General features: G+C 41.3%; 1 protein-coding gene across 7 annotated transcripts in view; it reads left to right on the forward strand.

Moving 5' to 3' along the window:
* cep170aa (centrosomal protein 170Aa) overlaps positions 1–18900 on the forward strand; it is a 45722-nt gene that overhangs the window by 23027 nt on the left and 3795 nt on the right. The window contains exons 9-19 of one of the 7 annotated variants that reach the window (XM_079248462.1): positions 2241–2420; positions 3180–3485; positions 10641–10997; positions 11122–11411; positions 13919–14008; positions 14748–14871; positions 15039–16607; positions 16775–16825; positions 17722–17992; positions 18128–18359; positions 18711–18878. In XM_079248462.1, the coding sequence (XP_079104588.1) occupies positions 2241–2420; positions 3180–3485; positions 10641–10997; positions 11122–11411; positions 13919–14008; positions 14748–14871; positions 15039–16607; positions 16775–16825; positions 17722–17992; positions 18128–18359; positions 18711–18878 (3638 nt within the window). The remainder of the gene's footprint in view (positions 1–2240; positions 2421–3179; positions 3486–10640; positions 10998–11121; positions 11412–13918; positions 14009–14747; positions 14872–15038; positions 16608–16774; positions 16826–17721; positions 17993–18127; positions 18360–18710; positions 18879–18900) is intronic. The other 6 variants (XM_079248465.1, XM_079248463.1, XM_079248466.1 and 3 more) reach the window with 6 other exon arrangements.

Genomic DNA, 18900 nt, shown 5'->3' on the forward strand with positions numbered 1-18900 from the left:
GGAAGTGGGTAAGTGGAAGGCACTGACATTGAGAAGACTCCCCACTGAGTGGGGGTTGTGATGTTGGATTTGTTGTGAGAACCAGCATGGGTTGGCACCGTTGTGTATTTTTGTGAGTGACATCATTTTTAACATTAAAAGAAGGTCTTATCAGTTTACATGCTGTTAAAAGCGTGGACGTTCCCTCTGAATTTTCTCACTTTGCATCAGATAAAGATGTTGTGGGGAAGTGAAAAAGGAAAAGAGAGGTTTCGTGCAGGAAGTGTTTGGGTTTGTTTTCTTGCTTGCATGTGCATGTCAGTTAAGTTTAGCGTTCTTTCTCTTTCTCAGTGAATAGGCCATGTTGTCAAAGCCTCCCTTGCCCCCCCTCTTTACATATTGTCACTAAAGCCGATTGGGTTACGCCATTTCACCAGCTCCTCCTTTTCTCCCAACACACACATCACACACACAGTGTCTAAACAGACCACTCCATGCTGCAACAATCATTAGCTAACCACTCTAATTCTCTGGTGAGTATTGCTCTAAAATCCATGCATTTTGGCTAAAACAGCTGGTAAAGAGCTTTCAATTTGAGCAAATTTAGCTTTTATCTAACAACTATTAATCTTCACTTTGCTGCTTGCTGCTTTTTTAAGCATAACTCCATCAGGTTTAGCTCCAGCATTGTTCAGATTAATAAAGTTTTTGCGTTACGTTTGTCATTGTTATTCAAACTCAGTAGCACTTCAGTTGCTGATGTCTAATGGAAATTTGTGGAATGTTGTGGAAGAATCTAATAAAATGCAATACAGGTGAGTCTTTTAAACACAAGTTTTACAAGTTTCTGATAAATCAGCAAAAAATCCTGGAGCACATTTAGCTTCAGTTTGAACTTGTAGAAAAGACATTTAACTTGTTCATGGAACGCTCTTTCACAGAATTGCAAACTGAGGGTAATTCCCAGATGAGCCATATGATCAATGATGACATTCATAATTATACACACTTATTAATAAAGCGAAAAAAGGAAGTTATCACAATTTAAGATGATTGTATATCATTTAATGATGATATTGTAGTTTTTATCTTTGTTTAACTGGTTCATTTGCTCTGTATCTGTCTCAGTTCATTCAAAACTTGGATAGAAAAATGAACAAATTGTTAAATTTAGATTTAGAAAATTGTGATTGTAGTTAAAACCATGACCATGCATGTTTTGATTTAAACTAAAATCATGATTGCTTACATATTTATATATCACAATGGAAACGTTGGTTTAGATGTTTACGGTGGAGTTTAAGCATGACTACATAGTGTTTTATTTAGTTTTGTTTATGTGGCATTATTTTCTCTGTTAATTTGCTGCATTACTCTCATATTGTATGTTTTTTAAACTGTATTCCAAGTCTTTCTAAAACTGCTGAGCAGCTTATGCTGGCAAGCACCAATCCTGCCAATGAGATTTTCTTTTCTATCAGCTGAACTAAATGAAAGGAAAGAAAGTTTAAAATGAGGCTTTTAATGCACATATCATATTTTGGAAAGATTCTACATTGTCTCCTGAGTCCTTAAGAAGAACAGTCTTATTTTAATTATATATACAATTCATAAGAAATTCACTAAATGCTTTTTACATGCGATTTTTTTCTACTATTCCTTGTCTGTTCTTGTCAATTGCCATATGTTCCTACACTTTCTCCTCAACATGAAGCAGATGGCCCCTCTAATTTCTGAAAGTATCATTTATCATATTCCCATCCCACAGAGGCTCTGTTTGTTAATACAAACAGATGAGAAAGTAAGTGCTTTATGTTGTCAAGCCTCTAAATGGATTTCACAGAGCTGTACCTGCACTTGTTCTTTGAGCGACAAAGGGTGACGAAGATACTGAATGTCTATGTGAATTTTCCCGACTCGAGCTAAAGAACAAACTCTGACCTGACCTTTCACCTTGATTATAATGAACCCTGGTATCCATCTTTGGCTGTACCACATTTGTATTCATCAAGTTAATGTTTCCCTGCTCAAGATAAAATCAGAAGCTTCAACAGGCTGCAGATGCACTCACTACGATGTTAAACACAAGCCAAACAAAATATTCTCATGACTACTCGGGGCAGCTTCATATCACTGTGAAATAAGTTTTTTTTTCTTATTTTATTTATTTCTTATACGAGTTCAGAAAATTTGAATAAGTTTTCTTAAATCACCAAACGTTGAGATGCAAATCTGTAACTATTTTTTCCTCCCAAATGCAGAGAGCAAAGAGGCCCGTCGAGGAGATAAAGCGAAGGAGGACAGCCTTCATGCATCCTCTGCTCACGAATCCAGTTACTTTGAGATCCCCACCAAGGAAGGTCATATGGCCAGTAATGGCATCCACGAGATTCCCACCAAGGATACAGAGGGTGCCTCCACTCACGGCCACCTCACTACAGGTGAAATGCAGTCAACAGTTATGTTATAAATAAATGTTCATGGAGTGTGTATTGAATATGGGAATGTAAGGTAAAGTCAACAGTGTGATTATGTTTTTTTTTTTTAATTGTTATATCAGCTTATATAGTAAACAATATAGTGTTAATTTGTGACATTACTACAGTATTATACTGTATTTACCTTGTAACTTTTCAGTGCTATAATGGCTTTAATGAGAAATCCTTTATGGTACACAGAAACGAAACAGGAAGTGGCCGTTGTTAGAGCAGAGAAAACAGAGTTACAGCTGCTCTGCAACAGAGGCCATACATTTTTTACATACATGCATACTATATGTTTGTATATTATATGAATCTGAGTGGGGCTGCATGGTAGCAGGATGGTTAGCACTGTGACCTCACAGCAAGAAGGTCGCTGGTTCGATCCTCCCACTGTCCAAAGACATGCCTGTTAGGTTAATTGGGTACTCTAAATTGTGAGTGGTTGTTTGCCTCTGTGTGGCCCTGCTATGGACTGGGGATCTGTCCAGGGTTAACCTGCCTTTCGCCCAAAGGCTGCTGGGATAGGTTCCAGTTTCCCAGCAACCCTTCATCAGATTAAGCAGTTAGGAGAATGAACAAATGAATCCCAACATAGTACCAACGTCGCCATCATCTTTGTAACAGCATAGAACCGCGTTACACTGAGTGTTTCAGTTTGCAGGCTTATGTTTAGGACTGACTGATGGCAGTAATAAAGCTACACCGTCTGCTCCACAGCTCAAGGACATGCGTCCTTCACCATAGAGTTTGACAACACCTCTCCTGGAAAAGTCACCATTAAAGACCATGTGTCAAAGTTCACACCCGACCACCACAGGTCTCGCTCCAAGAAGAGTGGATCAGGAGGTGGAGGCGCAGGAGGCAGGGACCTGAGCACGCTACAAGCTGCCATGATGGCATCTGAGAGCAAGGTAGCTGACTGGCTGGCTCACAATGACCCCACGCTGGTGCGCAGCGAGTCCACGGAGGAAGACAGCAAGAGCATCAAGAGCGACGTACCGGTCCATCTCAAAAGACTCAAAGGTGCAAGTTGTTTTCTATTTGTTTTATATATTTATTTTCACTATAACACTTTTTGGTTTTGTCACCCAAACTATCTTAATTACAGTCTTTAATAATATTCCTTTTGGAGTTATCAGGTATTTTAGCTGTTATACATTACATAGCTAAGTGATAACTGATAACTGATTAGTCCTTTCCCCTGGCTCCAGCCTCTTTCAGACCGATGCTCCAGCATAAAATCTGGGAGCACCACTTAGATCAACTGTGACTCAACCATTTAATATTTTTTTCTATCTTAACTGTTTTTCTGGCAAAGCATTGGCTTAAAAATGATATAAAAAATTAAATTAAATCACACATTTCAATTAATATTAAACTGCCCTTTTACGTTAACAAGTGTTGATTCTTGTAATAATGCAGTTAAGATAAAAAAGAAATGAATGCCTTACATTGCAGTAAGCTGATGGGTGGATTCCTCAGTGTGACTAACAGCAACTGCATAAATATCAAGTCTTTTCTACATGTCGGATCAAGTTAAACTCTATTTTGGGGAACAATTTTACTTAAATGTGAGCTGTGAAGTTACTGGATGTGAGATATTCCTTAACTAGTAGGATGTATTTATCATATTAGTGTCTTTTGCACAATGATTAACAGATTAGGTTGTGCTGCCGTTCCATCGGTGCATCCATCCCTGTTGCGCTTCTCAAGTGTTTTATGCTTTGGGTTTTGCATTAAGTGAGCAAAATATTTCTTTTTTGTAACTAAGTTGAGCATCTCTAAGTAATACATGGCCTTACTTCCATTGTTATATCCTTATCCTATAGACTGCATGAGCTTTTAATGAGGGATGTCAAGGCCTTCTTCATTTTGAAAACCAGGAGCCTGATGTTGCCTTTGCATTCCGTCACTAACACATGACACATTTATTCCTAATCTTTTGTCTCAGTGATCTGTGATGATGATTTAAAAGATGGGTCATATATTTCTCAGTCATCCTGGAGCCCGTGGTTGTCTCAGAAAGTGGCTGCAGTGCTGTTCTTTCCTGCATGAGGATTTGGTTATTTCTTTGTTAGTTTTAGAAAAGTTTGGCTGCAGCAAGCAGAGGGATTTGCTGCTGGCAAAGCCAAAGATTTAAACCCTCTGTCTACTTTTCTCTGACAACCAATGACAAGGCTGAGCTCCCTTAGTTATTTTTTTTATTTTTTATTTTTTTTACACCATTCACAGAATTATTATCCAGTTTGAAGAGCATTTTATAGTTGTGCTCCCGAACAGCAGTTAATACTTCATCACAAATGCTTTTAAGTGGCCTTAAATCGGATTTCTTGTTGTTTTTCATCATGGGCGTCCACAGTGTGAGCTTTGAGGCCAATTTTAGATATTTATATGTTAGATAAAACTTTGAGAATTGTGTAAAATATTGGGTTCTTTTTACATATAGCTTAGTTAATGGGTCAGCTCTTGCCTTCAAAAAAAAAACCAGCTGCTTGTGAGAGAAGTTCATATTTGATGCTATGCTTCATTCTGGTCATGAGTCAATTAAATGAAGACTTGATAAAGTTTTTGAAATGTAGGGGGCTTGTATGCTGATGAAAAGGGAGATCTGTGAGGTAGAACTGGAAGGTTGGCGTGCTAATTTATTAGACGGAGTTAGTACAACCAACATGCATGTCAACTGGCTGACAAATTGGCTCGCCTAATGGATGATTTTCTAATTAACTGATTGATTTACTCACTGACTTTTTGACTGCTGAGTCAAAAGAAACCAAGAAATAGAAGAGGTAGGGAAATAAATGGTTGAGCTTAGAGCAAATGAAGGAGGGAGTGTGTAAATAAAGCTAGATAAAAGATAGATAGACAGCAGGATAGAAAGCTTTCTATTGATGCAGGAGTTGGACATGCAAGGTGTGAAACAGATAAGGTAAGCTGAGGAGACAGGTGAGAGCGTGAAGAAGCGGAAAAAGCAGCAGTTGCATCAGTTTTTGCAGCAATAGCAGCTAAGGTGAGTGGTTAAAAAAAGCAAAGAGGAGAGGGATAGAGGCTTGTTGTGTGGACTGCAGCAACGCAGAAAGGGAGGTGGCAACGGAAGAGGGAGCAGGATTTGCTTGATAGTTGTTATAGTAACAGTGATGATGGAAGGGAAGCAGAGAATTCAGACGTTCATTTACAAAGAACAGGATCTAGCTGTGAACATCTGTTTGTGCGTGTGTGTTTGGGCTGCAGCCGCTCGCATGTGAAATGCGTTTCATCGCTGACCGGGGGTGTGAGTGAAGCATGTGCTGCTCACATGCGAATTGGTGTGGCTGAAATTCACCGCGTCTTGTCTGCTGTATGTGCATGTTTGAAACATGCTCAGCACTGATCTGCAGACAAGCAGTGCAGCATGTGTGAGAGGAGCTGTGTAAAAATCTGCGTAGGGTGTGTCTTAGAGGTTCAGGGAGGAAATTTGGAGGTGTAAGTTGATTCAACGCTTGTGATTTTCAGGCATCAAGGTGAGTCTTTCTCTTCTTCTTGAGGATGTACAGGTTATTTCTTTATTTTGTTGGTTGCTTGAAATACAAACTGCTGTGTGTGAATCACCATAACACCTAAAGATGTGTGCAATTCCTCGCTGGATGTGACTCTCAGTTTGAATATATAATTGCTTAACAGATTCAGTAGTTAAAATTCAACTATCTTTGCAGAAGAACATGCTGGCATATGGTACAATTCTCTATTTACTTGAGCTTTGTGCAACTGTGTGACCATGTAAAGTCAGTGCATCCTTGTTTTGGGTGTTTGGTTGTGTGTTCGTGTGCTGAGCCAGAGGACGGCTCCACTGTGAGTCATGGTGGGGCGAGTGGGACAGAGCACTGGACTCTCACAGACACCTCTGTTCTCCCCTGGCCATGCCAAGGGCCTCTTTGTCTGGGGAGGCAGCATGAAAGACCTGCCTCTTACTGCATATCTGCTGATCTGTTCAACCTACTGTAACGCTCCACTGCTTGCTTTAGTCCTTCTCTTTATGCTTCCTTGCTCTTATTTTTAATAGGATGTATGATTTATTAGGTATTATTGAGAATAAATGTGAACGTTGGAGCAGGAAAAATAAGCCTCAGGCCCAGAAATGTGCTCAGGGCGGGAGAATTGCTGGAATACTAAAATGTAGAAACAATTATAGGAATACGTCAGCAGTTTATTTTGCTTTAGTGATTTATGACAAGATTTATTATTTATTTAACAAACTTTTAAAACAAAATGATGATAAATGATGATAAAAGAGAAATTAGGTTTATTATATCAGACTTAACAAAATTTCTCCATGTACCTGACTGGTTTATTAGTTCATGTGGCAAGTAAGGAATGCAAAACATATTTATCAAAGATAAACCAAAAGGTTGTGGATTGATGCAGATGCTCGCAAAAACACTCATGCCTGAAACATACAAAAGAAAAGCATCATATTAAGAAAACTGAATTAAGCTTACAAAGAAGATAAATGGATTAAAAATGTCTGCATATCTTGCTTTGACTAATTTAAGAAATAGCAGAGTGTGTTTCTTTTTCTGGTGTTACAGTGTGTAGGGACTTCTCACAATCCTCACAATCCTGCCTTTAAGAAGTCCTTGCTTGATGAATATTTAGGTTGTAAAATTTTAATTTTTTATTATTATGTTAGAAAAATGATTGGAATTTGTTATTGTAACTTTTAGGTTGTGGATCCAGCTTGCTTTTATCTCTGAACATTGTGGAGCAGGTTCAGTTCACTTTTCTTTTTGGGGGAAAAAGGCTGCTTTGTGTGCTCTTGTGGTGCCAAACTCCCACCCGCCAGCAGGATCCGTCTCTTTGTGCCTGCCTAACTCGCAGTGAGGAACTTCTACGTAGACAACGTGCTAGTATGTGTCAGAAACTACAACGTTTATGTCTGTTTAAAGTTAACTATCCTGTGGTTTCTATGTGATGTGACCAACTCACAATCAGATTTGCTCATTGGTTGTAGATGAATGAGCTGAAGATAGATTGTTTTAAATTAACTTTAAAGGGGTGCTATTATGGTATTTGGAGTTTTCTGAGCTTTCTACAGTGTTACAGTGTTGAATCCTCATCAGACATGTGAACGACACTGTTTTTTATCACCTAAACGCATGTTTGAATTTGAGTTTGAGTTCCAGCACGCTCTCCGTTCGGTTTCCATGGCGACGAAAAATGCGTCGTTTTAGAGAGTTTTTTCTACTTGGAAATCCTTGTGACGTCCCGGGGAATAAGGTTCGGTGATTGGTTACCTTCTACTGGTTAACAAGGGCATGTACAAATACATCAGGCGGGTGGAAAACATCGGATAAAGTTATTTCCAACGATGGCTGGTGAGTTTACCAAAGAGAGACATCCTGCTGCATTCGTTGCTGTGGGTTGCTGTTTTCCACTTCATTTTCAGGCTCTGATTCAGGTTCCAACATGTAGGGCTGTATGCTATATGCGACATTGTATTTTGTTTTTTTTTATTGAGTTCATATTCGCCTAATCCTTCTGTTTATGAGATGTTACAATGACGGCGAAAGCAGTTGCGGTGCGCGCTCCCGATGTAGCGCGGTGGCGGGAGGCGGGGCCTAATGCGGAAGAGTCTCAATCCACTCGTTTTGCCCGCAGGCTGATCTGACAGCCTATGGAGAGGGTCGGTCTGAAGTAAATAAAGTGATTTGTGACAATAACTCGATCAATCCCAGACCTTCTGGTCTCAGAAATAAAAATAAATTAGCCTGAAATGCACATAATAGTTCCACTTTAAAGATATATTTTTTTTAAGATAATTTTTTTTAAATTAACTTTAAAGATAATGTTTTATTGTAATGCATATTTAATTTTCATGCACTAAAGTACTGTTAAGCTCTTTTAAGTACATTCACCACCTATACTGATATTAATACTGATAGATTTCTGTTATCTTAACTTCAACAGTTCTCACTCCAGAGTTTTTACACAAGTTTTTGCTACAGCCAAAGTAAAAATAAAACAACAAAATAGAAATGCTGTAATGCACTATGATGATAGAGGATCAAACATCATAAATCAGTTCTCCAGGAAAACATTTAGTCATTTTGGGGTCTTTTATTTAGTTAAAGTGAAAACACAGACAAATCATAAGTCCTTGTTTACCCTAAACATAACACTATGAACAGGAAATATTGATTAATTATTCAACTCATGCTATTTAGTAGGCTTATCATGGTATTAGAAACTCAAACTTATTGTTGTAACTTAAATAGAAGATTTGTTTTGGCATAGTCTGGGCTACTTTTCATAGTTACAACTCAGTTATGGGACTGACAAGTGCTCTGTGGGCCAGATGTAATTCAAATATTTTATTTATTTGTATATTTTTAACTTTTGTTTTATTGGAAAAATGCTTGATATAACAGAGACTCTTTCACGAGCACTGTCTGCCCAGCTTGACCGCATATATGAGGGGCTTATGTGGACATAGATACCGATTTCCTTGTGGGCCAGGTGTCCTGGTCATGTTGCTGAGTTTTAGTCAGCTACACTTTCATATCATCAAAGCCTAAAGTCTAAGGCAAATATGGGCCAAACAAAACAGTAGGCGTGGGCCTTATTTGGACCAGACATTTTTTCCTCTCTTCGGAAATGTCGACCAGTTTTAACATGGTTAGCTACCAGTGTGGAGGGAGGTTATCTGTGTACCTGTGTGCAAATGAGAATCTAAACTGTAAAAAATGTTATTACTACTGGTTAGTAGTAATGAGGCTTACTGCATAATGTTGCAGTATAAGAATATAACAGCTAGTAATTCCTCACAGTCAAACTTTTATTTCTTCCATTTTATCTTATTTTATTTAAGCTTTTTCTGTCTTATTTTCTTTCTTTTTTTTATATCTTTCATTTCTTTCAAAAGTTAGTTTTCTCTGTACTTTTAATGCTTTCTCTGCACCCTGCTGCAATATCTTTAATGTTTTATGTACAACACTTTTGCAGTGTGCTATACAAATAAATATGCATTGCTTTCCCTGTAGATCCATGCTCATGCTCCGGATTTTTTTAAGCATGCGTTATTTTTTAGATATGAGCACAGTGAGGAAAATAAAACCATGTATTGATTCTTGCAAGCGATGTGTGAAATAGAAGCTGGTTTTGCCCCTTTCCTTCTCAAATAACACACTTCTAGATAGCTATCTGCTTAGCTAGGTTTGAGCGACTGTCAACTCAAATGGCAACACACCAAATCCTGAGCCTCCCTCACTCTTTTTTTTCACCTAATCCACTCTCTGTTTCCATCCACCCCCGTGTATTTCCACATCCCCCAACCATCTTTCCCTGTTCAGCCTCCCCTTTTCTTTCCCTTTTACCCTTTCACTTCCCCTCCTCCTCACTCCCTAACCCACCTCCCCCCCCCCCCCCCGCCCCCCACCACACACACACACCCACACCCACTCACACATACAGCATTCTACTCTGCTTCTCCCTCCATGTCTTCCTCATCCCCTCCCCCTTCTCCTAACTCACTGGCAGTAAAGTAGGCAGGGCCAGTAGTCGTGTGGGTGGCATGTCTGGATTAGTGTGGCACACTGTCTACAGTGTCTACATGATACTGAGAGGACTTGCTGATTCAACCCAGACAGATGAGAAAATGAGACTGCAGTAATGTGGTAGGTAAATCACAAGTTAGGGTGATGGCTGCATAATTGGAATCAGGCGAAAAGTGTGTGTTCGTTGTTAATTGTTTGCATAAACCTTGATTTGGGCTGCAGTGTACACAATAGCTGTTCCTTTAGGTGTATGTACTGCTGTGGTTTGTGTGGGGCTTATGTTGATGATGTGGACATTTAGATAGTTGCATGTGTTGAACTGGAATTGACAACAGCTGTTTTCTGTTGCTATGGTGATGTTGGGAAGCTAACTCAGTGTTTCCTCTACCATTACACTGGAAATACAGCATGATTTTACAGCTGAGTCTAGCTGACATTGATGTTTAAATGAGTCATTGTTACATGTCATACTCTCACTATAATGCTGTAATGGATAGGTTACCTGTTACAGCTGCAGAGTTCATGAAATAGACACGTTTTTCAGATAGTAAGTTGTACATTTAGTAATACTTCCTCCAACAGACACTTGTTATTGCCTAAAATGGATCGTGTTAGTGAACTCAGGTGTTTTCTTCTCGTTGTGTCTCAGCAGGCAGCAAACATGAGGATGGCACCCAGAGTGACTCGGAGAATGGATTGGGCCTACGTTTTGCTAATCGCCGCCATGCTCTTGAGGAACGCCTGAAAACAACCCACAGCCACGTAAGCGGAGGAGGAGTAGGAGGGGGAAACACTACCGTGAGCGGTACCAGAGCAACTGGCACGCGCACAGCCTTTATGATCGAGTTCTACGACGAGGAAAACCCTCGCAAGCGTCGGTCATATTCGTTCTCTCAGACCGCCCCTCTGCTTGGGGGAGGAGCTGGCGGGGAGGGACTGTGTCCACAACCTCCATCTCACCCCAAGGTGTTTAGTATTTCCACATCTGCAACAACTGCCTCAGACTCAGGTAATTATTTGTTTCTTAAATTACATGTCAATTAAAAAAATGTCCCATTATAACTGTGATCTTCTTGGAAAACATACATGTTTGTATGTTTATTGTGATTCTGCTTCATGTGTGAACCTTCCAGGTAAGGTCCCTGCTCCAATACCAGCTACAGTGGCAGTAGGCGCCCCAACAGCTGCCCGTGTGCTCCTGAAACAGAGGTCAGAGGATCCAAGTATTGGTCGGAGTTCAGCCAGTACCGGCCTGGCGACAGGCAGCCCTACCAGCCCGAGTGAAGACACCTCAGTTGTGGGCAGAGGAGCAGAAACAGCTGGAGGGGAGGCAGAAGATGACCACAGCGATAAGGGGACTTACACTATTGAACTGGAGAACAGGAACCCAGAGGAAGAGGAGGCCAGGCGCATGATAGACAAGGTAGGAATGTGCAGTTCAGTTCAGCTTTAGTTGTGCCAATTCACACCAAAGTATTCTGAATTCACTTTAAACATTTGCTGCGTTTACATGGGAGTTTTATTTCCTGTTTAATTCTGAATAAAAGTTCATTCCGCTTTAAACTGATGAAAAATAACCATATAAACACTTAATTCCTAATGCAAATTTCTATTCTGAATTAAACCTAATTCTGATGTAAGAAGCTGGTTTATTCGCATTTTAATTCTGAACTATTTAATTCCTCTGTCATGTAAACCTTAATTCCGCTCTAAGTTAATTCTGGTCATTCTGAGCATGCTCGTTACCTTGTCCTGTCCTGATGACGCCTGTTGTTTTGCCTCCCGTGTTTGGTGGTCTATCTTTCTTTTTCTTCTAAGTTGCTCCAAAAAGTGAAGTAGTATGCTCGTGTTGAGCTGGTACTTCAAAAAAATAGCGGCTAAACTGGTACTTATGTAGTTTTTACAAGTTACGACTGAAAAGATGAGAAGCACGGAGCCAACTTTGTTTATTTCTGGTATACGTCATACGTCACGTCGCTCTCTGTCCAATCAGAACCCTTCCCAACCCGCCGCTCTGAAGAGAAATTAAGTGAGGACGTGTTTCATGTAAACCTTCATTCTGAATTGTTTTTTTCATGTAAACTTGAAGGAGAATATGTTAATTTCGAATTATTTTATTCTGAATGATTAATTCCAAATTAAAAATCATCATGTAATCGTACCCATAATCAGTTCATGCAACTTTATTGTGTTCATCTAATTAAAACAAATCCACATTAGTCCATTTTATAACCACTCCATTCATACAAGTCAGATGATGAATAGTCGTAGATTATTGTAGGAAACAATGACTTCAGATGTTTTACAGCAGTTTGCTTCGATTGGGATGATTTCTCTCTTTCCCCCTGTAGCATAAATTGCTTTTATGAATGTTGACATATATGAGACCTTCTCTTCTAATAATTACATTTTAAAACAAACAACTACTAGAAACAGAGATTTCTTGTTTTTATGCGAGTCTTTACAGAACCTTTAATCGTGGATTGATTCAGATTTAGAAATATCCAGGATACTTTGAGTCCTCAAAAGGAAATTTTGTATCCAAAGCTAAAAACATCAGTTAGTTAAAAAGGCTGTTGAACAGGCTGATTACCGTTCTGCATAACGAACCATTTTAGTGTCCCTATTTCAGTGTTTTCAACTTCATTACCACTTGTACTGGTTAAGATTTAAAGATGTAATCTGTCATATTTGTGATTTATCGCAGGCAGGACATTTTATTTGGTTTCCTCTTTAAAAGTCACTGCATTTTGAAAACGAAAGAGCTTGCAATTTACAACTTTGTCATCATAACAGCAGCTACTAGAATGACATGTGTATAATTTCAACCTAATTCAAAAGAAAAAAATCTGACCAAACAAACAGATCAGACCAAAGTTAATAGTCTCTTTATTACCTGCTTTGTCTGCACTTTTACGGTTTGTGAGTCCTGTGAGACCGTCTGGTGCTGTTGCTGCTAAAACAATGCTATCATCTCTTTGTGGCCTTGCTTGACCACCACTTCTTAGCTCTGTCCCATTGGTACACCTAATGCTTTTGTAATAGCCTAGAGAGATTTCTCCATCAAGCACTGTCCTGTTTTTATTAAACAATGCTCTTGGGATTCTGAATATCCACCATTAGGTTCCCACTGCTGCTCTTGTTTTGCAACATACAGCTGAAAGCAACAGAATGACAAGAAGCAAAAAACTAAGTCTTATATTTAGATGATTTGGCATGAGATTTAGGAGAATTTGCTAGCTTAATTTAATCACCATTTTAAGTAAATTGAATGAAATACTTTCTTAAACTGACTGAGCATTTTAATTGTCGTCTATTAGATTCAGAACTTTTGGCTGCCAACACAAACTTACTTTTTGGAGGTTAAGTTGTTGCCCCTGGGTTATTATATTCTATGTTTGCATATGAATAAAGAAGAATTTCCAAAATGACATCTTACATTTGCACATGTCCATTAGTGTTATATGCAGGTGTTATGCTTAGATAAACAGCAGTATAATTAGTGGGGTGTCCTTTTTGTCCGTCTGAGTGTGAGTGCCTTACATTCTGAACTGGAAGTGTTGTTATGCTAATCCCTGTAATTAGCTGACACACTAATTGGCGCTCTGCTCACAGCTGTCCACTCTCACTCTCCTCCTTTTATAAATTGTGCATGTGATTTCTGTTTGTGTCAGTGTTGTTTAACTAGTACTTCAACACAACAAGCTCTATTCGTTCAGTACATTTTGTTTATCGGGAGTTTTGCAGAAGAGTGATAATGGCATTGATTTTTTAAGAGGGCAAATGGTACTTAAATAATAAAAAGAGAATAAGGAGTAAGACTACATTGTCACATAAAAGGACAAGATTTTGCATGAAGTACACGAGTAACACACCCACATTCTGCTACATTGTTAGTGTTTGCTCTCTCTTGTATGTCATTATTTGTAGGTATTCGGTGTGCAGGAGAACACAGATGCCTCGGTTCTCTCAGACCTGAAGGAAGGAAAAGGAAAGAAAACAAGAGAGGTTGTGAAAGAGGTAGAAAACCGGGGGTTTTATTTAATGTTTCTTCCCTTTTTCTACTCAAACAGCATCAACCTCTGATTCGGTGCTCATGACTCCTTATTTTATCAGCTTCCTCTTGGTTTGGAGAAATCCCCCCCGCCACAAGAAATGAACTTTAGTATTTCACAGAGTTTTCAGCCTGGCGTTGTGTAACAAAAGAAGGTGAAGATTCATAGCTTGGGTTTATAATGTGAGCAGCAGTCACTGCTGTGACTTGACCACTTTATTTCACAACGCTGTTCAATGGAGGAGGCGAATGCTCCCAGTGAGTGACCTAGATCATACTGAGATGAGGAAAGACAAGCTCAGTCCTCCAGGCAATTTCATCAGAAGGAGGGAGTAGTGTGTATCTGCACTGACAGCCTAACTGGCTGTTATTTCTGTCTATATGCTGTTTAGGTGCAGGTCTTTTTCTCAACTAAAATGACAAGCAACATCTTAGCATTGTGTTGCGTTGTCATGTGGAATTATGTAGTAAATCACTGATACGCACCACCCTGAGTCAGGACGGTTATGCTATGACGCCTCCTTTATTCCTACTTGGCTGGATAACCTTTATAATCATGTTTCTCATAAACTTCAGTAGTTTTGGATGAACATTTTCTTCTTATTTGCTCTCTTTATTTTATGCTGCTCCTAGCCGCATTAACTGTCTGTTATAACAATGTTTTCTGTTCCATTTCCTTCTCTTGTCTCCCAACGATTTGTGTAGCCTCAGGCCCTTCCTGGTGATTCAAGCTGGGTTTCTGAGTGGGCTAGTTTAGCTGCCAATCACACCAGGACAGACCCAGAGGGTTCTGGAGCAGAAGTAGCCACCTTCCTACACAAAGAGAGAGGTATTTAATCATTTGTCTCAGAATCGAATTGCTAGATAAAACATTTCAGATGGAGTAAACCCAAAGTCTTTGAAAACATGTTTTAAAGCCAATTTTGAAAAATCCATTTAATCCTGGAATATTAAAATCTTGAATCTAATATTAAATGACTTTTGTTTTGTGCCTAGGAACTGATGCTTTTGAGTCTGGTGCACTCCTCAGCAAAGGTGATGCCTGTTCCAGTTTGACAGACCGTAAACGCAGGACCCTCCCCCAGCTCCCTGTGGATGACCCCCGGGTTAAATCCAGTCCGAAAGCTCTTAGGTCTGAGATAGGAGAGAAACAGGACACCGAGCCCCAAGAGAAGGAGAATAAGGGAGACGGGGAGTCCCCGGTTCCCATGGAGGACGGTGAGATGACCAGTAAACGCAAGCAAAGCTCCACCGCTTCTCCGTCTAAGACTCCTCTCAGAACCTCCGGCAGCAGCGAACGGAGGAAGAGGTCAGAGGAGAGAAAAGGAGGAGGAGAAGGAGGAGACAAGTCCGGAAAGCCTCTAGTCCGTCAGGGCAGCTTTACTATTGAGAAGCCCAGCTCTAATGTCCCAGCAGAGCTCATCCCTCGCATTAACAGAGGCGGCGGTGGGCTGGAGCGCAGCGACTCTGTGGGCAGCATGGACACCGCTACACTTCTGAAGGACACTGAAGCCGTCATGGCATTCTTAGAGGCTAAGTTAAGAGACGAAAACAAACTTGACCATAAAAGTAGCAAAACAGGCATCACTACTCAAGGTTCCGGTTCTGGTGTCCCCCCTCGGACTGATTCTATCTCTCCTGAATCTGATGTGGACACAGCAAGCACGGCCAGTCACGTGGCTGGAGAAGCAGAGAGAAAGGCAGCTGCCGGTGGCGTTCAGAAGCGGCGTTCTCTCAGCAGCATGCACCGGGAGAAGAGCAACATGAGCACGGCCTCCAAGACCAGCACCACAAACGCCAGCGCTCGGGAACGCTTGGAGAGGAAGACTAAAAGTAGAACAGCTGAAACGACGCCGCGGGCTGATGCTCGCCGCTCTACTCAGCCATCCTCCTCCTCCAGAGCACGGCAGCCTTCTTTGGATCTCACCGATGACGACCAAACTTCCTCCTTCCCCATCTCTGATGTCCTCTCTTCAGACCAGGAGACCTACTCTGGATCTTTGGGGTACTCTGGGCCTAGACGTGGCTCTGAGGATGTCCTCCACTCCAAACTGGACAGCAGGTCTGCTAAAACATCAATCAGTGGTTCCTCTAAAACCAGCCGGACTCTCCAAGCAGCCACAGCCTCCTCCATGAGTAAGCAAGCCTCACTGCCTCAGCCGCGGCCCACAAGAGCCTCCCTTCTTCGCCGCGCCCGGCTGGGAGACACATCAGATACAGATCTAGCAGACGCTGACAGGGTTTCCGTGGCTTCCGAGGTGTCCACCACCAGCTCCACCTCTAAGCCACCGTCTGGTCGGAAGGGAATGTCACGGCTCGACATGCTGGCTCAGCCACGGAGGAACCGTCTGGGCTCCATCTCAGCCCGTAGTGACTCAGAGTGCACAGTGAGCCGGACCGCCACCTCTTCACCCCGCCTGTCAGCGGAGACCGCTTTGCGTCTCGGCTTACGCTCATCGACACCCACAGAGAACAGACTGACACCCAGGATGAGAGCCAACAGTGTGTCCAAACTGAACGAGACCAAGACGAAGACCAGTACATCTGGATACTGCTCGCCCACAGGTGAGCAAATCAGCCACCATTCTCATAAACAAGATGAGTAAACATAAACGTATTTACAGAAATGCGATGATCTAGTCAAATAAAATAAATCTCGCCTTCCATTCTTCATTGTGTCGACGTATAAACACTTGTTGTGGTGAACTTATGCATTGGTTTTCATCGTCCAGAGAGCCCTCAGCCCCAACCTGCAGATGGTGATGCAGAGGAAGAGCTGATGGGTACTGTACCACGACCACAGAGCCGAATCAGACTCCTTGTTTGCAGTGCATGTGTGTGTGTGTGTGTGTGTGTGTGTGTGTGTGTGCGTGTGCGTGTGCGTGTGCGTATGCACATGTCAGACCTGGGTTGCATTGATGGAAACTGCAGGCAGTTTAATCAAATCAAAAACAACATTTTAAAATGAAGATTTTCATCATTTTAATTAGTGAAATTATTTTATTGGACCACTTTGCATATTTCTAAATTTTGTTTAAAAAAAAAAACAGGAAGTAAAACTGGAACTGTGATGACCCAGCTCTAGCAGACATTTCAATGATTACTTTGTGCTTTCTCCCGGAACTCCATTAAGTAACACTATGATGGTGACCCAAATGCTTTCTCACACTGTAACGCTTTGTCCCATTTTACTGTAAAGAGACTCATAAAGCAAGCCGTCGCCTCATCATGGTGTAGCAACACTAATCGGGTTGGCGTGTGACCATCTTGAAGCATAACATGCAACATCCTCCTTGTTCCGCACATAAACCCCTTTATGGATGCTTTTGTTGTCTCCTCAGCCAGAGAACCTTTATATTTGCTTATGTTTTGATGTGTAATATAGTTTTATTATCACTAAATTTGCTATCCATCCATGAATAACAGTTTTTTCTAAATAATATACATTTTTCTTTTTTTTTTCTGCTCTAAAGGAGAGTTCATTGCAGATGTTATATTGAAATCTGAACTTTGTTTTCATTGTTTCCCCACAAACAAGAGGAATCCTGTTTCCTCTTTTGTTTACAAAGTTCTGCCTCTGTCAGATCAAAGCGGGAATGACTGCAGGCTCCCTGACTAACAAAACCTCTCATGTTTGCATGCTTGTTTATTTCCTATTCTCCTTCCATTCCCCTCACAGTATCCAGCAGCAACAGGTGGAGGCGTCTGCCGCCGGAATACGGCTCCACCTCGGAAGAAGAGTTCGGCTCCAGCCGGAATTCTCCGAAGCACGGAGCTCGCTCCCACGTGCGGCCTCATCACCTCGTCCCACACCGCAGCTCGAGGCTTAGCACTACCACAGGCTCAGGCGTGGTGCCAGGTCCGACTGGTGGGGTTGGGATCAAGCATCGCATGAAAGAGCAAGAGGAGTACATCAGAGACTGGACAGCACATAGCGAAGAGATAGCCAGGTATTGATCATTAATACAAAAGTTAAAGACTGATTCATTATCTGATATATACTCGATATGATGTCTGTTGTTTTTGCTGTTGTCTTCAAAGCATGTTTACCCTCATCCTAAAGAACCCTGTCTGATGGTTAACAGGTTATTCCCCTGTGTGCGCAGGATCAGCCAGGACTTGGCTAAGGACTTGGCGATTCTGGCCCGGGAGATCCACGATGTGGCTGGCGAAATCGACTCAGTCAGCTCATCCGGCACCGCACCCAGCACCACCGTCAGCACTGCTGCCACCACCCCGGGATCCGCCATCGACACCCGGGAAGAGGTAGGCCCTGCACGTCCCACGCAGCCGGACATACAGGAGAGTATGAAAAAGGTGCCCGATATTTTCTTCTTCTTCTTCTACTGCTCTTAAAGTGTGCGCTTCCATAACAAACTTGTCATTTCTGCTGCCTTGCTTTAATAAAACGGCTGCTTCATAGCTTTCTTCTGCTGCTAGAGGTATTCATCTGTTATACCTCATCTGCTGGGCTTTTATTCCTTCATTTTTCCAGTTTTTTTTTGTCATAAGAGGCTTTTTAGCTCTTTTTGATTTACATCTTTCTTTCGTTTTATTCCTTTATGTTTCACATTTTGAGTTAACTGTGTCAAATGGAGTTAGATGAAGAGAAAACTTTGAAATTGACTTCCTTCTTCCCTTTCTTGCACATCACTCATGTTGGCGCAGTTGGTGGATCGGGTCTTTGACGAGAGCCTCAACTTCAGGAAAATCCCTCCTATTATCACAACCAATAAGGCACCAGAGATTAACGGTAAACCAGTGGAGCACCGACCCAGAGCTCCTGACAGTCTGGAGCCTCGAGCCTTGAGGAGACGCACCTGGAACCGAGAGGAGGTGAGGAGCAAACTGAAGCTAA

Source organism: Telmatherina bonti (genome assembly GCF_933228915.1).
Source record: "Telmatherina bonti genome assembly, chromosome: 11".
Lineage (NCBI taxonomy): Eukaryota > Metazoa > Chordata > Actinopteri > Atheriniformes > Telmatherinidae > Telmatherina > Telmatherina bonti.